The 27,035-nt window shown below is 39.1% G+C and overlaps 1 protein-coding gene across 2 annotated transcripts in view; it reads right to left on the reverse strand.

The window, feature by feature from the left end:
* Positions 1-7,733: 7,733 nt before the first annotated feature.
* AQP11 (aquaporin 11) overlaps positions 7,734-27,035 on the reverse strand; it is a 71,988-nt gene continuing 52,686 nt past the window's right edge. The window contains exons 1-3 of one of the 2 annotated variants that reach the window (NM_001434695.1): positions 23,307-24,330; positions 15,272-15,388; positions 7,734-10,842 (exon numbers count right to left, since the gene is read on the reverse strand). In NM_001434695.1, the coding sequence (NP_001421624.1) occupies positions 10,763-10,842; positions 15,272-15,388; positions 23,307-23,928 (819 nt within the window). In that variant the 5' untranslated portion in view covers positions 23,929-24,330 and the 3' untranslated portion in view covers positions 7,734-10,762. Of the gene's footprint in view, positions 10,843-15,271; positions 15,389-23,306; positions 25,158-27,035 lie in introns of those variants that run through there. The other variant, XM_070272155.1, reaches the window with a different exon arrangement.

Raw genomic sequence — 27,035 nt, forward strand, 5'->3', positions numbered from 1 at the left:
TTATTGTGCTCTCATTCTTGACTAAAACCATTACCGAGAAATGTTTTTTAAAAAATTAATGCTGGCAAAAAATGAGAATCTTGTCATCTTATTTTTGTTTGACTTTTGTTGAGATCATGAACATGAAATGAGTCAGAAAATGTATAGTTAGAGCTTCGGGCATATATTTAGTAGGGCAAAGATTTAACACATTTCAAGGGATTTCTGCTTCTTCCACTTGGAACCGGAGTAATTTCTTATATTTATTAACTCTCAATTTTTAGTTTTCACAGACACCTGGGTATTTATAAGGCTGGTTTGTAATTACAGATTTATACTTGGACTTTTGATAATATTATATGACCTTAAAAATAAGGTTAGAAAAGCTATTCAGAATCATGTGGATAATTAGTGACTAAACTCTAGTTCGTCACCACTAAGCACACTGTTCTTTTCAGCACTTTTGCTTGGTCTCTCTCACCCTGCTTGGTAGACTGAAAAAAATGAATTTTCCTACCTCTGACCAGACTCAGAAATACTGACCTTGTTACAAGACGCAAGTAAAACAGCAACTTGGAAACGGAAAGTGAAATGGACTGAAACCTACTCTGTACCAGCCACTGCCCTGGTTTCTTTACATACATTATGCCTATAATATTCTTAACTACCTTGAGGTATTATCCCACTTTAGAGATGAGGAAACTGAGTTACCGAGAGAGGTAAAGTAACGCTTAAGGTCATATAGATAGTGAGCAGTGATTTAGCATATGCTCTGAAACATCATACAGCCTTCCCATCTGCCCGCAGCTTAAAGGAAGCAAATTCCCTCTTTCCTGCAGTTTTAAATGTAAAATTTCAATGGCCAGCACAGGAAGTCCCCAAATTGCTCTGCTACCAATCTCAGCAGGGCTTATATTTCCATCTTAGACATTTATCCATTCTTCAGTAAGCAGTCAGTATCCTCATGGGCTGATCTTACAAATTCTATTTGAGTTCCTTTTTAAAGTCATGTTTACAAACTTATAATCATGACTTTCAGTGAAGCATAAAGTGTGCTAATAATGTATCAACAAAATGTTAGGGAGATTCTGTGCAGTGTTTCCTGTATGCACTGCTGTGGTCAGCCTGGTTCTGTGGATAATGCAGTCAACTATGATGGAGGAGACCAAGCCTCCGGTTCTAGCTTGGCAGACAAGATATTTAACCTCTGGACTTCTTGGACTAGACTAAATGACTTTCAAAGATTCAACTTTAACATTCCATAATACTAGTCAGTTGCACCCTGAGTCTGAGAAAATAGGAGAAGTTGAGAAAAAAAAGATCAGGTCAGACTTTTAAAAACGAAATACATAATGATCAGCAAGCCAACATTTCTTGATTCTATTTGGGCTTAATTTTAGGGTTGCTGGAATTGTTTCCTGTTTCTTGATGCAGAGAAAATTTAAAGAAAGGCCTAGACATTTTTTCCCCCAAAATGTGAGCCATGTAAAATATCCCTAAAGACCAGGATTAGTGGTCATCTGCTCTAGATTCTATCATTTAAAATCATTAAAATATGATCCCAGTGGATTTTCTCCTCCCTCAGATCAGTTTGTCAGATAGTGATACTTTTCAAATAAGCTTGTTTAAATCTTTGTAGATTATGTATTTTGAGATCTTGTTAGGATCTTTGCTACTACTGGTAAAGATAAAAGATTATACACAGATGATCGCAGTGTATAGCCCTTTACTTTTGGAAAAAGACAAGTGGGATTATTCATTGTTCAGAGAGAGATTAGATATTTAAATAGAATTTGACTTTTCTGCACCATTTCAGATAGTATCACTACTACATAGCTAATTCTCATGCAAATCCTATTTTAAAAATATTTCTAGAATGGGTAAATTGACATCTGGTACCCATCTTCTGTGGCTAATATATATTAACTAAATTCTAAGCAAATCCCTTATGACGATTCTAATAGAATTACTGCCATCCCTTCACGAGAGCTGAAGTTGAAACATATTTTCACTAGCATCTCAATGTCTGCTTATTTATACATAAATAAAACTAATATCTAATGTGGGAGACTTGATAATTTAAGACGAGAAACCAGACAAACTTTTGGGAGAGCAATGAACCTAGTCAGAATTTTTGTTTTTAACATAATTTTAAGATAAAGAAAAGAGATATAAGGCGGCTAGTTAAAAGTGTATACAGGCTAACTAATTCTTCTTAGGGTTTTATTTATTATTATTTTGAGGATTATATGAATCACTAATACACTTAAAACAACGGTGCCTAGAAAATGGCTCAGTAAATGTTATTACCAATAGTAGTAATTCTTTTCATAACAGAAAGAAGCTACAAATAAAACATTAACTCACCTCTTAGAATACATCTGAGAAGTCACAAAATTTAAAACTCCACTGAGCAATTAAAACAGATGTGAGGAAATCTATGCATTTTTCTCATAAGACCTTCAGGCCTTCACTGCAAGTCTCTACTCCTCTACAAATAGGTCCACTGTACTTGAGCATCTAGTTTGTAGTCATGCAGCAGATTAGGAAACAAGAAAAGAGTGGTTGATTCAGGCATATCAATAGCAACAGTAAATAGCTGACAGGATTATGAAGAAAAGCGCATATGTATTAGCCAAAAACTACAGCAGTGTAAGCCTTTGGTTACGGGGTGTGCAAATATGAGGACAGTGCAGCAATTTATGTTCATAAAAGTATGACCAAAATTATCAGTCCAAATTCTGGTTGTAAGTAAATCCAAATCTGGCTAATTTAAGCAGAAAAAAATTTATTAGAGCTCACAAAATGGACAGGAAAGCTGAGATAAACCAGGCTCCTAAAAAGGAACTAGAAATGGTTTTACATACATGTTATGATTCCTCTGCTGCTGTTAGACTGATTTTTTGGTTGCCCCCCATGTCTTTGAGTCAGTCACCACAAAGTCCTCGTTGGCACTGTGTGTGTTGCCAGGGACAGAAGACAGAGTATCTGGTCCCTTTAGCTTCTATAGTGGGAGGGCACTGCCCTGCCCAGATTCTCACAGTGGTGGAGTACCCCAAATAGGAACAGTGCTGACCTGCGAAAAATTTACAGCTGTCTATTGCAACTACAAATCTTAAAAAAAAACAAACTTAAGGTGCTGTATAATAAGTTAAAGCCTTTTATAAAAAGCTGAGGGACACGCTATTTGTCAAAATTTAAAATGCACATATTCTTTGATCCAGAAACTTCACTTAAAAGATTTATCCTATATGGGGCTGGCCCCATGGCCGAGTGGTTAAGTTTGCGCGCTCCGCTGCAGGCGGCCCAGTGTTTCGTTGGTTCAAATCCTGGGTGTGGACATGGCACTACTCATCAAGCCACGCTGAGGCAGCGTCCCACATGCCACAACTAGAAGGACCCACAACGAAGAATATACAACTATGTACTGGGGGGCTTTGGGGAGAAAAAGGAAAAAGTAAAATCTTTAAAAAAAAAAAAATTTATCCTATAGATAAATTTGCACATCAGGAAAAGTCATCTATGCAAGGATATTAATTGCAACTTTATTTACAAAAGCAAAAAACTGAAAATAACCTCAACATCTGTAGTTAGGCCTGGGTCGATTATTTACAGTACATCTGTACCATGGAAAACTATCCCTTAAAGAGAATTAGGTAGATCCTTATGTACTGATACTGAATAAGCTCCAAGACACATTAAATGAAAAAAAAAATCAAGATACAAAGATATAAAGAAGAAAAGGGCTTGGAGATTACAATGGGGTTATATGTTGTGTTGCTTGTGTTATACAAAAAATATCCCTGGAAGAACATAAAGTGGCAATAATTGTTTCTGGGAGAGGTGGGGGACTGGGGTAGGAGGAAGACTGAGTTTTTTCCCCCTTGTTCATGGGTTGAATTGTGTCCCCTAAAAAAGATACGTTTCAAGTTCTAGCCCCCAGCACCTCAGAATGTGACCTTACTTGGAAATAGGGTCTTTACAGAGGTAATCAAGTCAAAATGAAGTCCTTAGGATGGGCCCTAATGCAATATGACTGGTGCCCTTATAAGGAGGGAGAATCTGGACACAGAGACACATGGGCAGAGGCCATGTGAAGAAGGAAGGGTGTAGTGATGCATCTACAAGCCAAGGAATGCCTGAGACTACCAGAAGCTAGGAGAGAGGCCTGGATCAGATCGTTCTCTACTGCCTTTAGAGGGAGCATGGCCCTGCCAACACCTTGATCTTGGACTTCTCGCCTCCAGAACTGTGAGACAGTAAATTTCTGTTGTTCTAAACCCCCAGTTTGTGGTACTTTGTTACAGCTGCACTAGAAAGCTAAAACATCCCCCCCATGGTCCTACTTTTTTACCCGAGGAATAGAGAGATGGGCTGTATATCTTAGAGTTTCAAAGAATTTAAAAATTTATAATTATCATTAACTGTTTAAATGCAAAACTCTGCAGCTAAAGCAGGTAAAGGAAAAGTTAATTATCATTACCTAATTATGTAAATTGTGTTCTGAAATATGTTTGGCACATTAGAAAGACTAATGTAACACATACCCATATACTCACACGCAGCTAAGAAATAAAATTAGACAAATAGAGTAGAAGTTCCCTTTGTATCCTCTGATCCCAGTCCCCTTCCTCCTTCAGAGGTAACCACTATCTCACATTTGCTATCTATCATAACTAATGCATGTGTGTGTATTTTTCCTAAATATGTGTGTATCCCATAAACAGTATATGTATTGGGTTATATGTTACTTAACTTTTATTAATTGAACCTGCTGCTGCTTTTAAGTTTTATCCAAGGTGATACAGGCAGCTCCAGAGCACAGTTCATTCTCTTGATGGGCATTGAAGGTTCCAGTTGTTCATTATTTAAGCATCACAACAAATACTCTTGTGCATGTCTTATGCATGTGTGCATTTATCACAGCCACATTCACACTTTAAATTATGCCGACAGTAAGCACATTTTCCACCAGCACCCACAAACATTCCTACTAATCCCAGAAACAATTTCATTAAAAATACTCATGTGAATACTTAACTTTCCTAGGTTTTGCTAAACTGTTCCGCAAAACTATTATGGCAATTTATACCTCCACTATTAAAGAATAAGATTTATTGCTTCTCTATATCCTCACCAACTTTTGATATTTCCAGATTTTTTAGTTTCTGCCAATTTGACGCATATGAAAGTAGTATTTCATCACAATAGTGTCTATGTTTCTGATGACTAGTGAGATTGAACACCTTCCTGCTTTGTACATTTGATTTTTCATATTTTTTGTCCAGTTTTTTTCTTTTTTCTTTTTTTTTTGAAGATTAGCCCTGAGCTAACTACTGTCAGTCCTCCTCTTTTTTGCTGAGGAAGCCTGGCCCTGAGCTAACATCCATGCCCATCTTCCTCTACTTTATATGTGGGACGCCTACCACAGCATGGCGTGCCAAGCGGTGCCATGTCTGCACCCGGGATCCAAACTGGCGAACCCTGGGCCACCGAGAAGTGGAATGTGCGCACTTAACCGCTGTGCCACCGGGCCATCCCCTAAGTTATTTTTTTCTTATTGATCTGTGCTTTATGTATTCTAGATACTAATCTCCTAGTCTCTGACTTGTCTTTTCATTTTGTTTATGATGTCTTTTAAAAGCATGAAGTTTAATGATTAATATAATCATCTTTACCAATCTTTATTTTCATGGTTTGTGGGGTTTGCTTTTTTTCTTTTGAGGAAGATTAGCCCTGAGCTAACTACTGCCAATCCTCCTCTTTTTTCTGAGGAAGACTGGCCCTGACCTAACATCCATGCCCATCTTCCTCCAATTTTATATGTGGGATGCCTGCCACAGCATGGTGCGCCAAGCAGTGCCATGTCCGCACCCGGGATCCGAACCGGTGAACCCCGGGCCACCGAGAAGCGGAACGTGCGAGCTTAACCACTGTACCACCAGGTCGGCCCCTAGTTTGTGGTTTTTGTTTTGTTCAGAAATCATTTCATGATCCCCAAAGTCATAATTGTCTTCAAAAAGACTTATTTTTGAACTGTTTTGTTAACATATACACGTACTACGGTTAACTAGTTTCTTTAAGGAATGGGATTGAAGTTTGGGCATCTGAGGTTTGATTTCTAATCTTTCCTGAGATGATTTTGCAGTTTGAAATTTGTCACCTTTGATGGTAAAAGAATGGCTGAGGATGGAATAAGCATGGACTTTAGAACTATGAGAGGGTACCAGGCTGGCTGGGGTAGCAGGTATATATCGACCAGCTACAGTGGGAGGAAACTGTGAAGGTATGGGAAATATTTTGGATTGATAGGGGGCTTTTAATTCATTTGAACAGTATATTTTGAGTACCTGTTATGTGCTGGAGGGTATAGAGATTAAGAAGATACAGTCCTTCCTTTAAAGTGCTCAGACTGGGAAACGGGCAATTTTAGAGTATTCAATGCTGTGACGGGGGGTGATGCTTGAGTTTGTTACGGGAGCCATTCCAGGTTCTTGTGTAGGGGACTGAAGTGGCAGATTAGGAAACAAGTCTGAACAACTTGAGTATGTAGAATGTCACAGAGGAAGACTAAAGGCAAGGAGACTAGTTAAGCTACTGTAGCAAATAGAAGCAGCCTAGAGTCTGGGCACTTAACACTGTGGTAGTAAAGCTCCAGAATAATTATCTGAAAGTGTGCTTAAACAGAAGTATTTCTACAAGAAGTTGTAGAATCTTGTTAGCTTTTAGAAGCAAAGAAAATTATTCATTATATATGATGATTTAAAGTGTAGTTATTTCTAGCCCTAGCATTCTAGCACAGTTTTGCTACAGTGTGTTTTTAAATAATGTGAACTAGCTCACAAACGATTGCTAAATATTAGGACAGTGATGTCACTATAATCCAGAAGTCACATTGGTTCATATGCACTTTTTCCCAACACATTAATATTGTGCAACACCAGTTTCCTATAGTTTTGTAATGGTTAACTGGAGAAATACATGCCTTTAAGTCTGAAATAGGAAGCTGTGGCATGATTTAGTTGTTTTAATAGGATTACTCAGGCAGTAGAAACAGGAAGTTATGGCAGTAACCTGGGCAAGCGTAAGTAGATGGAGGCTTGAGGGGCCGGCCCAGTGGCGCAGCGGTTAAGTGTGCACATTCCGCTTCTTGGCGGCCCGGGGTTCACCAGTTCGGATCCTGGGTGCAGACATGGCACCGCTTGGCACGCCATGCTGTGGTAGGTGTCCCAAGTATAAACTGGAGGAAGATGGGCATGGATGTTGCTCAGGGCCGGTCTTCCTCAGCAAAAAGAGCAGGATTGGCAGCAGTTAGCTCAGGGCTAATCTTCCTCCAAAAAAAAAGAAAAAAAAAGTAGATGGACCAAACTATGCTAGCAGGTCATAATGAAAAGTATGAAAGCCTGCTACCCTAGAGAAACATGTATACAGAAGAAGAAATGCACAAGCATTGCTTTAATAGAGAATAACTAGAAATATCCATCACTAGAATGGATAAATTATGCAGTTCGAATCAACCAGAGCTGCATGTATCAACTTAAGTTACCTGCTAGACAACCAAGGACAGATGTCGCATATACTGATGGATATGAGTCTAGAGTTCAGAACAGTTGTACAAGCTGGAGATATAAATTTGGCAGTCATTAGGATATAGTTGCTATAAAGCCGCAAGACGGGATAAAATTACCAAGGGAGTAAGTATAAATAGAAAAGAGCTCAGAGGACTGAGCCCTGGGAAATTCTCATTAGGGGAAAGGAGGAAGAACTAAAAAAAGAAACAGAAGGCAATGATTTTCTGGAAGCAAAGTTTTCAGGAGGAGAAAGCAATCGGTTATATCAGATACTGCTGATAGGTAAAAAGAATGAGAACTTGATTTAGCAACACCAAAGTCATTGATGGCCTTGGCAAGAATTTCAGTGGAACGGTGGAGTTGAAGGTCTGACAAGAATGCTTCAAGAGAAAACGGGAAGAAGAAAGTAAAACTTCTTCAAACTCTCACATGGCATGTGCTTGCCTAATTCCTCTTGTGCTCATCTATTCTCACCTTTTCTCCGTTACTATGAACTGTCTATGCCTCTAGCTAAGACCAACCCCTTCATCTGTGCACTTGATTCCGTCTTCACTAACCTATTAAAAAATATGGACCGGGGAAATCCCTCCCTCTCCTACATCATCAGTTATTTTCTTTCTACTGCATCATTCCCGTCAGCATATAAACATATCTTTCTCATCTTAAAAAAGTAAATTCTTTCTTGGCCCAATTTTCCCCTCCAGCTACCACCCACATTTTCTTCCCTTTACAGCAAAACTCTTTGAACTGTCCTGCTATCTCCAATTTTTCTTCTTTTCATGTGTGGCTGCTGGCATGGAATAAGCAGACAGTTGGATTTAATTGTGTTATGGTTAAGCCATGTGCGCATGATGGAGAGAGAGAGGAACAAGGGAGTTAAGATTGTAAGCAAGTGTGTAATTTAAGCTGCTTAAGGAGAAGAGAGTACTTGAAAGGGGTGAGAGTTGTGAAAAGGGGGTGGTATCAGTTGGACCTCATGGAGGTCAAAGAATCATTAGAGACGGGGTACTAGAGTGAGGGAGCTGGAAAGAAGGGTTAGTGGTTAGAAAGTAGGGTGTTTGAGTTCATAGAAGATTCTGAGTTATTGGTAATGACAAGCCGAAGGTTATGGCCAAAGTTGTAGCTCAGGCGGAATAGAAAAAAAAATTACTGAAGAGCCTTTCAAGTTCAGCCAGTGAACTGAGAGGCTAAGACACTGGAAGGATCATCTTTGTGGGTATTGAAATCACCAAGACATATAACTGGAGTGGTATTGTAGAGGGTGAGACAGGAGCTAAGTTGTTAAAGGAATGAGGGGGAATCGAGGGGACTGTACAGGAGAAAACTTCAGTAAGAACCAGGTAGCAGATGGCATGGTCTGATGACACGTTTTTAATGGAAGGAGCAGAGGAGAATAGACAGCAAGCAGCAATGAAGAGAAAAGAACCTGTTCCACCTCCAGGCCCAGTGGTATCAGAGGTGTGGTAGAGAAAAAGCTACCCCTTGAGAGGGCTGCAGGGGAAGCAGTGTCATCAGAAGTCACAACTCAAATTCTGACAGGTAAAGTTCAGAGGGCTGGGTATTTTCACAAATTAATACTCATTTTTCTTAAACCACAGCGTCCTCATGATAGAGACATAAATAAAGTGTCTCTATTATAAGAAAAACAGCCATGAGACAATAAGTGAAATCAGCATCATGTTTGGAAGACATAGGGAGTGGCCAAGGGACCATTTTAAAAAGAACCACCATTATTTTGTGGTTTTGACATGGCAGAATTTGGGCCTAGTATTGCCAGGTCTTTTGATTTTTTTCAAGAGAAGCTGGAACTGTGGATTTTTGTATGAAAAAGACTTAATACTAGCTTTTAATTTTTTTTAATACCGTGCAGGCCAAATAAAATGTGTCAGAGACTGCATTTAGCCACTGTCACAGTTTTACGAACTCTGCTTTTTAAAATAGAAACGATTAGGTGTGTATTTGTAAGTTCAAGAGTCAAAGTCCATGATCATCAAACTGGTTGCCTTGTTGGGTAGCCCGCAGCAATTCAGTTCAGCCTGCAGGTGTCAAGAGAGTGACTGTCTGCAAGCTGATCACCAAGCAGCACTTAAATTACCCGGCAATTTATCAGTTGCTTCATTGATTATTATTCAAGCAGATCTCATCTCCCCCCGTATTTTTTTACTTTCAATTTTAACCCTCATAATGGAATTTCCTTTGAAGAGAAACAAACTTAACCGTTTATGGCCTGAAGTTTTAATAAAAAGTAGACCTCATAGAATAAAGCTTCTAATACAGGAAAACTTGAAGGTTCTTTAAGCCTAAAAAAAGCTAGTTAATTCCTAAACAAACCTTAATATTATAAAGTAGTTAATGTGTCTTCAAAATCTACAATTTTCCTTTAGTCATAATGATGACTGAAGATTTTTCGTATTGAAGTAGAAATTAAAGATGGTTTTTGGCTGTATTTGACCTTGGACTTCGTTTCCTTATCTGTAAAATAGAGATTAAAAATACATGCCCGACCTACTTTATAAGGTAGCTGTTTAGATCAAATGAGAATGAGAAGAGCTCACACCGTGACTTTGTATGGGTGCTTCATTTTATTATGTTCTATTAAAGAATAACAACTTGCCTAAAGTTAGTGAGAGTGTCTATTTGAGAAAATATTTTAGATTAGAATTTATTTAAAATTTAGGAAACCCCTTGAGTATGAGTAGATATATAATCTACTTCCAAAAGCAGCTTTCCTATTGAAAGATGACACTGCTGATGGTATCGCTGTGTGAGGCAGGGGCTGAAAAGCATCCTCTCTGCAGTTGGCTAAGTGGGCCTGGTTGCACTCTGGTTAAAAATCCCGTTCATTCAGGAGACACTTGATATACAGACTCTTTCTTTTGGTCCTGCCATCACCTTCCCTTCCCTTCCCACCCTGTACTCATTTTTTTTTCATCAAAATTAACAGTTACCACTTGAGATTTATATGTAATGTAATGAGTCTTTTCTAACAGCATTACACACTCAAAAGAACAAGTCTTAACTGAGAAATACGGGATACCTCATTTTAATAGTAATTTTTTCAAGTTTCAGTGATGAAAATTCTAAGGCAGCTTCCTCAAAGGAAGCTAAGATTGATGAATCCACTGCAGCCAGTGTGTTCAATGTGAGGTAATAAAATCTTTATCACGTCCAGCTTGTCTGTCCTGTAACTTAGTCTGAGTCTTTAGGAATGGTTATTCCTTTTTATTAATTGTATGGTTGTTATATAGCCATGGAAGGAAAAAGCTGAACATCAAAATCATCAACAATATACCTGAAAGACAAAATACAGTAAAATAAAACAATCTCTAAGGAAGTTCATAATCACTCAGTGCGTATAATTTAGGATTCTATACAATTATATACCGAGAGATTTGGGAAGCTATGTTTAAAAGAATTGGCTACATCAATTCAACATGAAACATGTAGATATTTTTTAATCTAACATTCTCACATTGTTTTTCTTCAACCACGAATCCTTAAAAACAGTATGTAGTTGGTAAAACCAGTAGTATCTAATCAATGAATTCAAAGGATACATAAAACAGAAAGATTTGTAGTTCTAGTTCTGGCTCCATTACTGACTTGAGTGAGAAACTCTGGACGGGTCTCCATTTGCTCCTCTTTAAAATGGCAACACTTTGTACCTCATGCCCCAGGGATGTGCAGTGAGAATAAAGCAACTGAAAGCAATTTTGAGTTTTCACTTGGAATGCTCAAATGAGAAGAGTATGTTAGATTACTTTCTCCTTTCTCATTTTTTTTCATCAACCTCAACCATTAATAGCTTTTAGAGCTGTATCAAGCAAATTATCTAATATAGAAAATTTTGGTCAGTGCCAAAATTTTGTATCTTAATCTTAAATATAATTCTTTAAAAAGATCACATATTACTAAGTCTTCATTTTTGAGGTCACACCAGACAAATCTAGCATTTAGTCATTGGTTAATTTTCCAATGGGAAATTGGGATGGGAGAGAATGAGCTACAGGGCTTACATCACTGTTTTGAAAGGGAAGTCTGCAACAGTTAATGTTTTTATCCTAGCATATTTAGACTGAAAGCACTAAGTCACTTTAAACTCAGATTAAGAACAACTTTTTGAAATTTATATAATGTTATGAATCAATGTGACCTCAGTAAAAAATAAAAAATAGGGCATAGTGGTTAAGTTCAGTGCTCTCCACTTCAGTGGCCAGGTTCATGGGTTCAGATCCTGTTGGCAGACGTACACCACTTGTCGGCCATGCTGTGGCAGCAGCCCACATAAAAAGTGGAGGAAGATTGGTACAGATGTCAGCTCAGGGTTAATCTTCCTTAAGCAAAAAAAGAGGAAGATTGGCAACAGATGTTAGTTCAGGGCTAATCTTCCTCAGCATAAATAAAAATAAAAATAAATAAATTTGGGGGGCCGGCCTAGTGGCACAGCAGTTAAGTTCACATGCTCCACTTTGGCAGCCCAGGGTTTGCCAGTTCGGATCCTGGGCACAGACTTACACACTGCTTATGAAGCCATTCAGGCATTCTGTGGCAGGCGTCCCACATAAAATAGAGGAAGACGGGCACAGATGTTAGCTCAGGACCAATCTTCCTCTAAATAAATAAATAAATAAATAAATAAATAAATAAATAATGTTTTTAAAAATGAATTTTTGTCACATGTGGATTTGATATTTTACTCTTGTAACAAAAGGAAACCTTATGGTTTGACTACCATTTGGATAGCTTAACATGTTCTTGAAAGATGAATCTGTTTTGCAGCCAAAGGCTTTAAATGAACAAAAATAGAACCAATCTGTATGTTAACTGACCCACAAAATTTGACATTTTCTTTATAAAGTGAAAGCTAGAAAATAAGACATTTAAAACTTCTTCCAAAAATGGCATTGCAGTTTCATAGAAGCAAATAGAATTTGCTAATTTTCATTGTATGAATTATGTAAACTAGAGAATTAATTCTATATACATTCTTATCACATTTCTAACATTTTTAATTAATTTTGGGGAGATGACAGGGGCTATTAGAAGAATTATAATTATCTCTGCTATAAAGAGAAACAAGAAGGAACAAGGACTATGACTTCCAAGGACAGTTTGCTCTTTGGTTGGTCAAGAAGGGAAAGAAGACAGATAGCTTGGGATTTCTCTCCTCCGTCTTACTCCATGGCAGTGCCTGAAGCAGCTTTAACAGGGTTTTGTCTGTTTGTCTTGACTCCTCATCTCTTATTTAGCTCTTTGAATGGCTCTTGTAAAAATATAATCTCTTATTTTTTGTATCCTTGTTAGAGTTTAATTGAGGCCTTTTTGTTCCCCAGTGGGAATGTAACTTCAATATATGACAAAATTCAATGGCCAGCTGGAATTCCATATTCTAAAAACTGCTATTTACTCACATCTTTTATCCGTATATATTGAAGGGTTCCTGTATTGTTTCTCATTCATAAACCTCTTAAAGAAGTATAGGAACGTGCCTCTTCAAACCAAAAAACTACAATAGAATTTATGTTGGACCAATTTAGAAAAATGCGGGGAGGTCCTTAGGCTAACTAAGAAAGAATCTTTGGAGGGCTGGCCCCGTGGCTGTGTGGTTAAGTTCACACGGTCCACTTTGGTGGCCCAGGGTTTTTCCAGTTTGAATCCTGGGTGCAGACATGGCGCTGCTCATCAGGCCATGCTGAGGCAGCATCCCACATGCCACAACTAGAAGGACTCACAACTAAAAATACACAACTATGTACCGAGGGCCTTTGGGAATAAAAGGAAAAATAAAATCTTTAAAAAAATTTTTTTAAATAAAAAAGAAAGAATCTTTGGGGCCAGCCCCTGTGGCCTAGTGGTTAAGTTTGGCATGCTCTGCTTTAGCAGCCTGGGTTCAGTTCCCGAGCACAGACCTACACCATTCATCTGTCAGTGGCCATGCTGTGCTGGCAGCTCACATACAGAAAGGAAGATCAGTGCAGATGTTAGCTCAGGGCAAACATTCCTCAGCAAAAAAGAAAAGAAAGAAGAAAGAATCTTTGAATGCATAGTTTCAGCAAGCTAAATAGGGCCATACACAATTGCAAAAAAGTTTGATCCTAATTCTGTTTTAAAAGATTCCTTGAATAGGAAGCAAAGAAATAAATAAAAGTATACCTGTCTTTTGATTGGATATCTGGATTGTTTCTGGGTAAGTAGTTCTTTAAAATGTTTTGGTAAAGCCCTCAAGTAATGTTGCCTTCCTGTTTGGACTACACTAACATGAAGAGAATATAGTCTGTTTCCCCACCCTTCTACTCTCTGGTCTGTATTCATTCTAAAGGAGCAGAAGCAATTGTTCCTTTTTTATGTATCATGAAACTTTTCCAGTATGTTCTTCCAGGAAGAAGTTATTAAGTGATTTGGGCTAGAAAACATGTGTTTAAAGAAAAAAGTCATGGTCCTTTTACAGAGAACATCATTACTTCTGATTTTTCTTCCTTTAACATTCTTTTGGTAAAACCTACTTTTCAATGTTCTTTCAAGTAATCGACAAAGTAATTCCTTAGTATCATGGCCTACTGTTAAAATTGTAGTTGGAGCACATTAACAAATATATAATAATAATATATGTTGATTTCAAATAAGACATATTAGGAATTTTTCAGTATAAAAACAATCAGTAGTTTTATCTAATTAGGGACTTTTTTAACTTCTTTATGAACTTCAGTGAACTTTTTCACTTATTAAAAATCAAGAATAGAGAAAATTTATCTTCAAAGAAGTTATTATTGGAAAATACTAGCCATCTGTAGAACTGAAAAGAAAAGCTATGATTATTAGCATTTTTAAATGCATGTTTTCTCTGATATTCTTCATATTTAGGCCTATAGACATTATTATCGAACATTCTAGATACTAAATGTGAGATAAAGGAATGGAACGTGAATAGGAGGAGTAAAGTGTAATGGCTATTCAAACCTTTTGTGCCAATGTTCCCTCCTGTATGAGCCTTTTTGTTTGTTTGTTTAACAAAAATGAGCAACAAGAAACAAAATGCAAACTGTGAATAAAAAGAAGGATTAACTAATAGAAGACCAGGCAGCCTCATATTCATTTATAGTTATGAATTATAATCAGGTTTAAACCAGAAGACTAAACAAGAAATATAACTTGTATAAAGAAGTGCACATTATGATTACAGTTATTTTATAATTTTTTTTGGTTATTTGACTTCTCTGAATAGAGGATTTTTTATATATCTGATCCAGAGAGAAATAAAAGGAATGTAACTTGTGGATAATTTTAAAACTATACATATTATAAGTATACATTATTTCATGAGATGCTCTTCTGCAAAATGAGTCAATGAACTAAATAGTATTTTATCTGGAGCTCACAAATTTCAAAAAACAAATTCCTTTAGCAAAAAAAAGAGGTTATTTTTTAATGGAAGAAGTAATTGCTCCTTACTTTTTTTGCCCTCATATCTGAGGGTTTCTTAAAGTGGTATCATACCTAAAACAGACCATCCTTAACTAGATAATTTTGTTTCTTTGAAGATAAAAACAGTTTTAAAGGATACTGCACAAAATAATACTATTTCAGGCAGTTTAACTACCTTTTTCATTTTCTTCTTTGTACCTACTCTGGCTTTGGAAATTGACATCTTAATAGTGACATACCATTTCATATTTTTAAAGATATCCTAATATTTTAATCATATTAAATAAAAATATGCTTACCTAAAGAAGGAGCCAGCCAATATACTATAAAAAATTGAAGGAATGCTTCATCAAAACACTTGAAATGTAGTGAAAGTGCCAAAGCTGGATTAAATACAGCTCCTGTTAGACTTCCACCTGTAATACATTTTAAGCAGAGTGATACCAAACCATATATCTTACATCTTCTTGTAACTGGAAATAAAGGGGTTACCAAATGTGACTATTTTATTTCAGGTATTTAAGTATTCTTATTCTATAATCTTCCTTTGCAGAATCACCTGGCATATTATAGAGTATAAAAATAGATTATAGATTACAATATGCCAGGTGCCAAAACAAAAAAGAGAACATTGTTTTAATTCAGTGCTTTTCCTATATATTATAAAATGCGTATCGAAAGTTAATCTGCTGTATTATTCTTCCTACAGTTTTATAAAATAGGAGATTTGGCTGCCCTTCTTAACATTCATCAATTTAAATAAATAAATGAAAATACCTTTTAAATGGATACAATACCCTAGAATCCTCTTGGGCATAAACATACCTCTGTGTTGAAAACAAAACAGAAAATGGACCAAAGTATTATCATTGACTCCATTTTTACCTGTCAACAGAGCCCTGAAGAAGTGACTGTGAATGGTATGTGAATTTATATATCAATAAAGTGGTTACAAAAATTCTTTAAATAAAAAAGGAATTGACTATGAGCAGTCATGAAAGACAAGCACAAATTCTGTTGACTACTTTTCAGGATTCGTGGTCCAGCTGTGCCCCCAGGGTATCTCTCTGACCTGGGGCCTAGGAGTTTATAGTTCTGGCCACACAGCAAGTAAGGAAAGGCAGGGGAAGCGAAAATGCCTGTCCCACGGTACTCTCCAGAGCTGTGGCTCAGCTTTTCAAAACACACCCTAAGAGTATCCTTGAGATAGGGACATTTCTGGCAGTTCTTCCAAATGGAAGTTTGGGCACACACATCTGCCTCTCACTCAGCCAAAGAGAGAGAGCCTGAGATCTTCACAGATTTTATATTGACATACGCCAATATAGCATGTCAAGTGTCCTCATAAAATGCAGTAAAGTAGAAGTGGAAATTAAGTGACCCTTTCATAAGATTTCACTAATGAGATTTCACACTTGATAGGCTGGAAACATTGAAGCCGTGTTGAGATGAAGATGTTGAGCAATGAACTAAGTTCGCTACACGGCTAAGAGTTTTTTCTAGCATGCCAGCCTCACATCACGATTCACATTCATGCCTCAGCAATTACAAATGACATCACGTCATGGACCTTTAGAATCATTCTTGAGTAGTCAAATCCTGGAATGTTAAATCTGCAACTGCCAAGGGCCAACAGAATTGTCTGGTTGGCAGGTGGTCATTTCAGTTCAATCCTACAAAAAATTATTGAGTTCCTATGTATTGGGCAGAAAGATAAGGACTCATACAGATCTTTACAATATAATGTAATATGTGCTATGATAATATAATAAGTGACCTGTGTTTATTTTTTTAGGCATTTATCAATGAACCACTGCCCTCATAATTAGTTTACTTCAGTATTCCCATGAGAGCTTCTGTAGTCCCGGTAGGTCTAAGAACACTATCACTCAGTCCTATACCATCCTAAAACTCAGACTACTTCACTCCCCTTATCTTCTAATCCTCACACCACCAATTCTGCACGGTGCGGCCTGGTGGAAGCTTGGTGGGATCTATTCTCTCGAACATGGACTGGCTTTGCAACTTGCACTGACAAACAGAATGCAGCACAAGTGATGCTCTGTGAATTCTGGATGTGAGGACTGACTCTGAGTGACTTCTAGGTTCAGGTCTCAATAAACCCATTAGCTTCCACTTTTTGCTGTCCTGGAACATGTTCTGATCATGTAAACAAGCTGGTCTGGGCTGCTGGAGGATGAGAGGCCACATGGAGGAGAACCGAGGTGTCTTAGATGACAGCTGGCATCAACTGCCAGGCACAGGAGTGAGGCTGCTTTGGTTCTTCCAGCCCCACAAAGTGTCTAACCTATGCGATCTCAGAGGACTTTCCCATCTAACTCACAGAATCATGAACGGTAATAAATTAGTATTTTAAGCAACAGTTAACTGATACAGAAATCTGTATCAGGAGTGGGTTCTGTGCCAAAAAAAGCCCAAAATATGTGGCATTGGCTTTGACATTTTAGACTGGATAATTCTTTGTTGGGGGCTGTCTTATGCATTGCAGCATGTTTAGCAGCATCCCTGGCCTTTACCGACTAGATGCCAGCAGCACATCCATCTCCCCCATCATAACAACCAAAAATGTCTCCATACTTTGCCAAAGGTCCCCTGGGTGGCAAAATTGTCTACTGTTGAAAATCACTGTCCTAGAGAACTAGAGATACTTGTATACAAGTAGATATACACAAGGTTGATTATTTTTAGTAGCAAAGAAATGGGAAAAAGCTAAATGTCCATTCGTAAGAAAATAGCTAAACAAGTTTTATTATTAATTTGGAATACCATTCAGTTTTGAAATAACGAAAGAAATCTCTTTACTTATATAGATAGATCTGTAAGATATGCCATTGAGGGGCTGGCCCCGTGGCCGAGTGGTTAAGTTCGCGCGCTCCGCTGCAGGCGGCCCAGTGTTTCGTTAGTTCGAATCCTGGGCGCGGACATGGCACTGCTCATCAGACCACGCTGAGGCAGCGTCCCACGTGCCACAACTAGAAGAACCCACAACGAAGAATGCACAACTATGTACCGGGGGACTTTGGGGAGAAAAAGGGAAAAAAAAAAAAAAAAAAAAAAAAAAAGATATGCCATTGAACACCGCCACCAAATGAGCAAGCTACAGAAAATAAGGAATGATACCTTTTATGTTAACATGAACACATAAAATAATTGTTTCTCTAGAGCCTTATCGATAATAAGTGCACATGAAAAGAGTTTAGAAGGAGACACACACAAACGTACAGGTGGAGGATCTCGAGGCGGGAAGGAGAAGTCATGGAGGGCATGGTGAATAGCAGTCAAAAGGCACTTTTAGTTTCATCAGTAGTGTTTCAATTTTTTCCCAAAAAACCACATTCATGTATTACTTGTGTAATCAACCATGAATTATTAAAAATTAACTCACCCACCAAGCATGGAACTAACAGAAAATGGCTTCAAAAAACAAGTTATTTATTGACATTGAAGGGGAGAAGACTACACATGTTAAAGAAGAGGTATCGATGGGAAGATCCAGCTGGCTGACTGCCCAGAGTCTCAGAGGACATCATGAACTTGGTGAGATTACCACAGTCAAAGAGTAGGTCCCAAATCTGATAATTCTATGCACTAATGTTTCTCAACACCCCTAAAGGTAATCAAATTCTCCGTGATGGAATGACGCTAGTTAAAATCACATAAGACTCGTGTATAAGCCAGAAGGTCGATTAACTAATTTATAGTGGAATCTAGCCCTTTCCAGGGACCAGAATATTTGTGCCACGTGCTATGCTAAGAACATGAAATACATCACTCTATTGTAGTAATAGTCTTAAGAGAGAGAGAGAATTATTCTCCATTTCAAAGATGAAGAAACTGAGGCCTAAATTAAGTGTCTCTCCCAGGGCCATAGTCCAACTCCAAACCTGTACTCTCATCCTCTGTGTTATACTGGCATAATAAAAGACGTCTGGATGTTTGAAGCTGTTTTTCATTTGTAAATTAGCCCCTATTTGATAGAATTATTGTATTAAAAGCAAACATATGTAAAGGACTTAGTTCCCTTCTCCTTTGGCAAACAATCTTACTTATATTCTTCATGACCTAGAGTGATACCAAAAACTTCTGAATGGAGTAATGAAATGAAGTAAAAATATTACAATTTCCTCAGACAATTTATTAGGCTTATTTTGAAAGCCCTCAGACATAAAATATAGAATTCCCAGATACATATTATTTCTTTCTGTGTGATTTTTTAAAGCGAATAGAGTATTTGCTAATTCATTCATTCGCTCATTCTAAAAATACTTACTGAGTATTTATTTTGTACCAGGTGACAACATGCTAAATCCTGATTATACGTTACACTGAATAAAACAATTTTAGTCTCTGTACTCCTAAAGCTTACCATCTGGTGGAGGAAGACAGGCATTATACCAGAAAACAAGTGTATAATTAAAAATTCTACAAAAGTAAACGAATAGGGTGCAGTAATAAAGACAGCTTGCTTAGATGTGTAAAGTAACAGATTTTTTTCAATATCTAATTAATTAAAAAATGAATGCAGCTCTCTCTTACCCTGTTCATTGAACCAAATTCTCCCAAAACCTAAATTAAGGAAGATTTGCTTGAAATTCGCATTAATAGTTCTTATAGCTCTAATATGTTAATAAATCACACAGCTTTTTTTTCCCTTTATTGGGAAGCTAATACATAAGTGGTAATGACATCAGCGGCCTCCATCGGCACGTCAAAGTGCAGGGTGCTAGATCAATAAACACACAGACCCTTGTCACTGGCTGTCCAAGGAGCCTGGGGCTATGCTGCTGGACAGTTATGTTCTGTAATATTAAAATATATAATCAGTTATTGGTGCCTGAATTGGTGACTTCCAAGCGCCCTCAAAGTGCAAGTGATTAAAGAAATCTCCCAGTACGCAACTTTGTCAAACCTGTACTAATAGTATTTTAGTACTATTGTAAAAAAGGGTACTATTTAGTACTCTTTTAAAAAAAGACATGCCACAGGGCCAGCTTGGTGGTGCAGCGGTCAAGTCCGTACGTTCTAGCTTCGGCGGCCCAGGGTTCACTGGTTCGGATCCCGGGTGCAGACCCACGCACTGCTTGTCAAGCTATGCTGTGGTAGGCGTCCCACATATAAAGTAGAGGAAGGTGGGCACGGATGTTAGCTCAGGGCCAGTCTTCCTCAGCAAAAAGAGGAGGATTGGTGGCAGATGTTAGCTCAGGGCTAATCTTCCTCAAAAAAAAAATAAATAAATAAAAATTTAAAAAATTAAAGACATACCAGAGTAACTTGTAATGATGCCCGACTTAGCCAACCCTTCCCCTGCCTTTCCTTCTCTATCCATTCTTAAATCCTTCCTACAAAAGCCTCACCTCTGCCTGCTAAGACAGACACTCAACCTGTCCCAAGAGGGTTCATTCTACTTGGAACAACTCTGTTCTAAAGATATGACTGATACCCATAGGAAAGAATGGGGAGGGCTATGGCTTAGCGCAGCATTTCCCAAAGCATGTGCTCTTCTGCTACTCACTCCCAGACAAAAGGATTCCATACGTTTGAAAAACTAAGTTCCAACTCTTGAAGTTTCACAGTAGCATAGTAAAGGCTCTGTGAAGTCTTAAAATGAGAAAACCTGTTTTATCCAGTGTTTGCCAAATTATTTATCAACAGAATTCTTTTATAACCTAAAAAAATTTTTTTAATTATAGTAAAAACATATATATAACAAAATAAGCCATTTTAAGTGTATATTCGGTGGCATTAATTACATTCACATGTTCAACCATCACCACTATTTCCAAAACTCTTCCATCACCCCAAACAAAAACTCTGTACCCATATAAAACAAGAAGTCCCTGCTGCTCCCTGCCTCCCAGTCCCTGGCAGCCTCTATTCTACTTTCTGACTACAAATTTGCCTATTCTGTATTTTCCACACAAGTGGAGTCATACAACTTGTTTCTTTGTGTCTGGCTTATTCCGCTTAGCGTGTTTTCAAGGTTCATCCATGTCATAGTATGTATCAGAACTTCATTCCTTTTCATGGCTGGATAATATTCAGTTATGTGTATATGCTTTTGTTACTTTGGAGGAGCACACTGTAGAAATGCTGATCATGAAATGAGTATGAGGTTTAGTGTCAGTCTGAACCACGGTTCCAGCACATTCTACCTGTGTGACCTTGGACATGTCATTTCACTCTTCTGAGCCTCACTTACTTTAAAATGAAAATAGTGTACTCACCAATGGGTTGTTGTAAGGATTAACTAAGATGATTCATATAAATGTCCTATATGCTCGACGTATTGCTCAATGAATAGTCTTCTCTCCCTCATATTGTCAGAAAAGGAAGATCATAATAGATTATCACCTGCTGTAACAGTCGCAATCCACAATTGTCGATTGGGTTCTCCCCCTGCAAACAGTCCCCAGCGCTGTCCAATACTGTACCCACTAGCTGCATGTGGCTTTAATTAAGCACTTGAAATGAGACACTGAATATTCAATTTTAGTTAATTTAAATATAAATAGCCCCATGCGGCTAGCGGCTGCCAAAGTGGCCAACACAAGTCTGGACTAGAGCAGTGGTTCTCAATTCTGACTTCATACTGGGATCACCCGGGAAACTTTAAAATATCTCATCGCCTAGGCCTCTTTCAGAGCAATGACATCTAATCTCTGCAGCCAAACACAGGTGTGTTTCAAATGCTCCCCAGGAGATTCTGACGCAGAGAGAACACTGAGAACCACTGCTTCTGGGACTCCTCTCTCCCCTCCTCCCCAGCAATTAGTGCCCTCATTTCAACAACTTCGATGTCTGCAATGTGAGGCAAAGAGAAAGAGCAGTGTTTTGGATACCATAAATTGATGCTTTATGGGTTCTTTCCAATAACTTTCCTTATATTTATCTATACCTTCAAATAATACCTTGTTTCTCTTCTCTCAAAATCTCTGTCACTTATAAAATAGGTCTTGGCTAATATTACATACAGTATTATTTATAGAATCATAAATATATATTAAAAGTATAAAAACCAGAAGAATAACAACTTCAGGGTAGTCAAGAGAAGGAGAAGGGACACTGGTACAGAAAGACCCAACTGTAGATCACATTTTATTAATTTAAAACATCTTTTGGCTGTTACTGCTCTTACTATATAAATGCAGAGCTAAACGATGGCACAAGTTTTTGCAGGGATGATTCTGTTCACACATGGAGGGATGTTTCTGGTTTAGCCAAAACCTAAAACTTTAACAAATCAGCAACTGCTCACCAATCCCTCGGATATGCATATATCCATCCCTCTCTCCTATACCATCTATGTCCATTGGTGTCTACCAAAAGAATGGTATTAGATCTAAAGAAGGAAAGATGGATTGGAAAGTCTTTCCTTTTTACCCTAGAGGTCATTTTTACCCTAGGAATCCTTATGTTAAGGTTTGCTTCTACACACAGTTTCATTTTTACTGGGCAGAAGATAGACTCTTACTACAAATTTCCTTTTACTGGATTCCTGCCTCCAAAACATTTTATAACTCAGATATAGTCCCAATGAAGATATTTTGTTGAAATCATTTAAAATGACACATTTAATCACTAAACTTTTGTTTTTTGGATTTCCTTGTCTGTTTAGAGTATCCACATTACCCACTGCATCGGAGATCTGTCAAGGAACAAATGGTTTACAAGAAATCAACAGATTTCTCAAGAGTTATACTTATTTTTAAAAAGTATCTTTAATTTCAAGAAAGTTTTAATTTTAAAACACACATCTTTCTCAATAAGCCATTTAAAAGTTCATCTATAACTCGATAGATTATTAAGGAAATAAGAAATGACTAAGTAATTTTGTAGAAAAAGAACTAAGGAGTAGAACTACAGAATTTCTACTCCCCACTCTTACTATTAACCAATCATGTAGCTTGTGCTTTAAATTGAAAGGAACTTTTTAAACCCAGGATCATTTTTCAGTGAGAGTGTCAGAAAGGATCTATACCAGGTTGGCATGAGTAAAGAGGTAGCTGATAAGTTATCTTTCCTCTCTACCATTAAAACAATCCCTTTGTAAGATATCTGAACCCTTGGCAATATCTCACAAGATCTCAGTTTCAGCATAGCAGTGGCTCCTCTCTCTGGGTGTTCAAAAAAGCACTGAATGGAAGATCTATATGTCGGCCCTGTCGGTAAGGAAGGGGCTGCAAAATGGCTAGATTAACAAGGATACCAAAATTGACAGAAGTGTAGGGGTTTCAAATGTACCTTGGTAAAGAACTTAGAGCCTCAGGTCATAGAAGCTCTGGAAGTGCCAAGTGTTTTGTGGGAATAACCAACCTGCATAGACCAAAAAGGTGATGAGTGCTGCCAGCAGGTGGATACGAAGCTTGGGTCTGACCTCCTGGAAGTTCAGCAAAGCGCTATGGAAGATAAAGGAGCAGAGGGCCTCTACGATGACCGCTTTGGGCAGGTCGACTTGAATGGGATTCTTGCAGGCGAAGCTCCTCTCGCTGACGTGATACTTGGTCAGCCCCAGGCTCCACAGGGCGCCTATGCAGTACCTGCTGCCCAGAGCACCAATCAGCTGAGCCAACAGCCTCACCGCACCCATCTCGGGGGACATTCCCCCCAGCATCATCTGCATCATCACACCGCACGGGTTGCTGGAGGTGCCCACCAGAGTCAGGCCATGTACCAACGTGAAGAAGTAGATTAGCGTCAGCGGCCAAGTGGGGTGCGCGGGTTCCTGCTCACTCAGCAGCAGCAGCTCATGGGTGCAACAGCAGAGCTGTAAGGTGGCCAGAAACTCCAAAACGAAGGCGTGGGCCATGGGTCTGTGCAGCTGCTGCTGCCGGGCGACCACGCGGGCCAGCCCTGCGAGCAGCACGACCGACAGCATCAGCCCCAGCGAGGTGCAGGTGTCCTGCATCTCGGACCAGAGCGCCCGCAGCGCCGTCATGGCTCGCTCAGCTCCAAACTAGGCTGCCTGCTACGGCTTGGCAGGCGGCGGTCTAAGGGCCGGAGTCCGAAGTCCGCAGCCCCGCCCACTCCTCACGCCCCTCGGGCCGGACCGACTCTGGACCAGCAGGAGGCCTCGGGGGCGTCACGCTCTAGGACTCCTCCCTCCTTCCCCCTCCCCGGGCGACTGCTGGGACCAGAGCCGGGGTGGAGTGGAGGCGGGGATGGCGAGGAAAGCTCTGCTAGGGCCCCGGCTGAGGGGCCGACGGTCAGCCGGAGCCGGAGGCGCCCACACCCTTGCCGCCTCCCTAAGGGACTGCAAGCAGGCACGGCTGGGGCAGGGAGCGGAGCGACCACGCTCACCTGGAGGCCATTGCGCATGCGCCTGCCGCCGTGCATTCTGGGAAGCGCCTGGACCTGGGCCCCTGGAGCCCCCGGGCCGGCTGGGCGTGTGCTCGCCTGGAGCGGAGCGGGACGTGCGCGTGTACCGCGCTTTGACACGTGTTTGGAAGCGAGGATCTTGAGGGTTCTCCTAAACTATAAATCCTAATAAGCTCCTTAAACTATAAATCCGTCAAGCTGGAAAGACCCGTAAAAATCATCTCGGCCACCACCTCGTTTTATTAACCGGCGACTGACAAGACGGGAGGTGACGGAGGTGCAGAACAGAGGCCGAGGTTGGCTTAGCGGGAATGGGCTTCAGAGTCCAGCGAATCAGGGTTTGACCTGGGTGAAGCAGGGTATGCAACTGGCTCTTCTTGTTTTTTTCCTTTTTTGCTTTTTCTTCCCAAATCCCCACCCCCCCCCCCCCCCCCCATCCCCCGGGTCTTCTTGACCTTTCGTTTTTTTCACCTACTTCATAAGAGTTGTGGGTCATACCAACCGCCTCATCGATTTGTTTTAAAAAGGGTGAAAACCACGTAGCACAGAGCTTAGCACCTAAGAAGTGTTCAATAAGTTGTAGTTCAAAATGAAAGAGCAGGTCTGATGATGCCCGGGTCCGCAGCTCTTGCCGCCACATCCCGCTCCCATCGGCTCGCCCGCCTAGGGTGGCCCGTTGTGGGTGCGGATGGGAGAGACTGTTGGGGATTCCTCAGACCTCGCACCTAGCGTGGTTCTGCGCTAATGGAAGAGGTGTCATGGTTTGGGGTGGGGGGTTCCCGGTGCCTCAGCCCTCTGCAGCCTCAGGTCTGACTCCACCGGGCTCTGCTGACCACAAGTCCGCATTTCCTAGGGCCAAGGAGGAGGGAGAGAGGAACAAAAATGAGAGGAATTGTTAGCCCGAGCTTCAAGTGATAGAACTTGGAAGGTGTTTTTTCTTGCTGGTTCTCCTCAGCTTTACCTCCCCAATCTCAACTTGTCCATTTGTAACTAATGAAAGTTCTCTTTATAACTCCAAGTTTTCTGTGGTGCCAATAGACAGTCTCTGAAATATGAAAAAATAAATTCTTTCACAAAATACGCAAAGTAGAGAAATGAAGTCCATTCCTCTTTCCTGCGTTGGTGCCTGATCAGGAGGAATTTAGGAATTGAAACTATTTTTTAATCATTGCTGTTGAAAGAGGTTGCTTTTAAATCAATCCTATGAGTGTAACGCCTTCATCGCTCCCCTTTACTAGAAGTCTCTTGAGGATTAGTTATGTGAATATATTTTGTTTACTGCTCTGCTGATAATTCACTTTTACCTGCCAAACCCATATAGAAAACTAGTCTTTTGGACTTTGACTCGAAATTTTGATATTAGGATAATATACATCGTCATTTAAAGAACTTTGGATATTGTTTCAATTAGAGAACAAGTCCGAAATAAGCCCAGTTAATTACTTGTGATTGAGTATTTCACATCTCATAAATCAATCTCTTCCAATTTTCAGAAGCAAGAAGTCACTAATTAAAATGTCTTCAGTGTGACATTGTGGGCTAAGAGCTCTGTGGGAAGCAAACCACCCAACTCCCTCAGCACATGTGTTTGTTGATATGAGGGACAGAGCCGGATCTTGCAAACCCAGATTTCAAGATTCCAGTTCCCAAGAACAGTGTCTTCATGAAGAAGAATGACTCTTTAGGTGGGTTGGGAAGATAAGAGTCTGGCTTCCCCTGCAACTTTGGCCCCATTTCAACCACTTTGCTTCTAGGCATCACAGAGACATCCTGGCCAGGGAAAAGGCAGTGTGGTTCTGAGAGGCAGGAGTAGGTTTGGTGAAAACGCTGGATTTAGCATTTGAAAATGAGCGTTTGTATCTAACTCTGCATTTACTCACTATGAGATCTTGAGGAAATTGTTAGACTTCTCTGTGCTTCAGTTTCCTCATTATAAAATTATAGTAAAGAGCTAACCCAAGGTTTTATTGTGAAGATTGAGTGAGATAATACAGATGAAGTGCTTTGTAAAGAGCTATTATCAATGAGTTATTTTTAAATTGAGATATATGGACATACCATAAAATTTGCCCCTTTAAAGTGTACAATTTAGTAGTTTTTGGTATATTCACAAAGTTGTGCAACCATCACAAATTAGTTATTATTTTGAGTGGTGACTCTTAGAAATGAAGTCCTAAATGTATAATGTGACTGTCCCTATAATCTTTGGCATGAACTACTTAAATATGAGAATATAAAACAGTTATGTCTTATTATTATATGCATTGCTTCCTATGTGGAGAAGAAACCCAAAACATAACCCTGGAGAAGTCTTAAGATAGCCGTTGCTGGACCCTGAAATGGAAGATACTTATTTAGTGCTCTATCCTCAACGATCGATTAGATTTTTGTGAGGTCCTTTGCTCCTACCTCAGTAATACACTATCGAAAGTAGTCTATCTTCCTGTTAATTTTAATTTTAGTTGAAAAAATACTTGAGTAGCAGACATTTATAAGACAATCTGCCTCAATAACAATCTCATAATAATATGTGATATTTATTGAGCACTAATTTGTGCCAAACATTGGATATTATTATTCTCACTTTACAAAGGCTCAGAGAGGATAAAAAAAAATAGAGAAGATACCTTCTAATATGGTGGAAGAATAAGGCTGCAGGTAGATAAAATTACTATAATGCACCACCAATACTTTAAAATTGGTGGAGTAATTGAATCGACGTAGAAT

The sequence above is a fragment of the Equus caballus genome, chromosome 7 (assembly GCF_041296265.1).
Source record: "Equus caballus isolate H_3958 breed thoroughbred chromosome 7, TB-T2T, whole genome shotgun sequence".
In the NCBI taxonomy this organism is placed as follows: domain Eukaryota; kingdom Metazoa; phylum Chordata; class Mammalia; order Perissodactyla; family Equidae; genus Equus; species Equus caballus.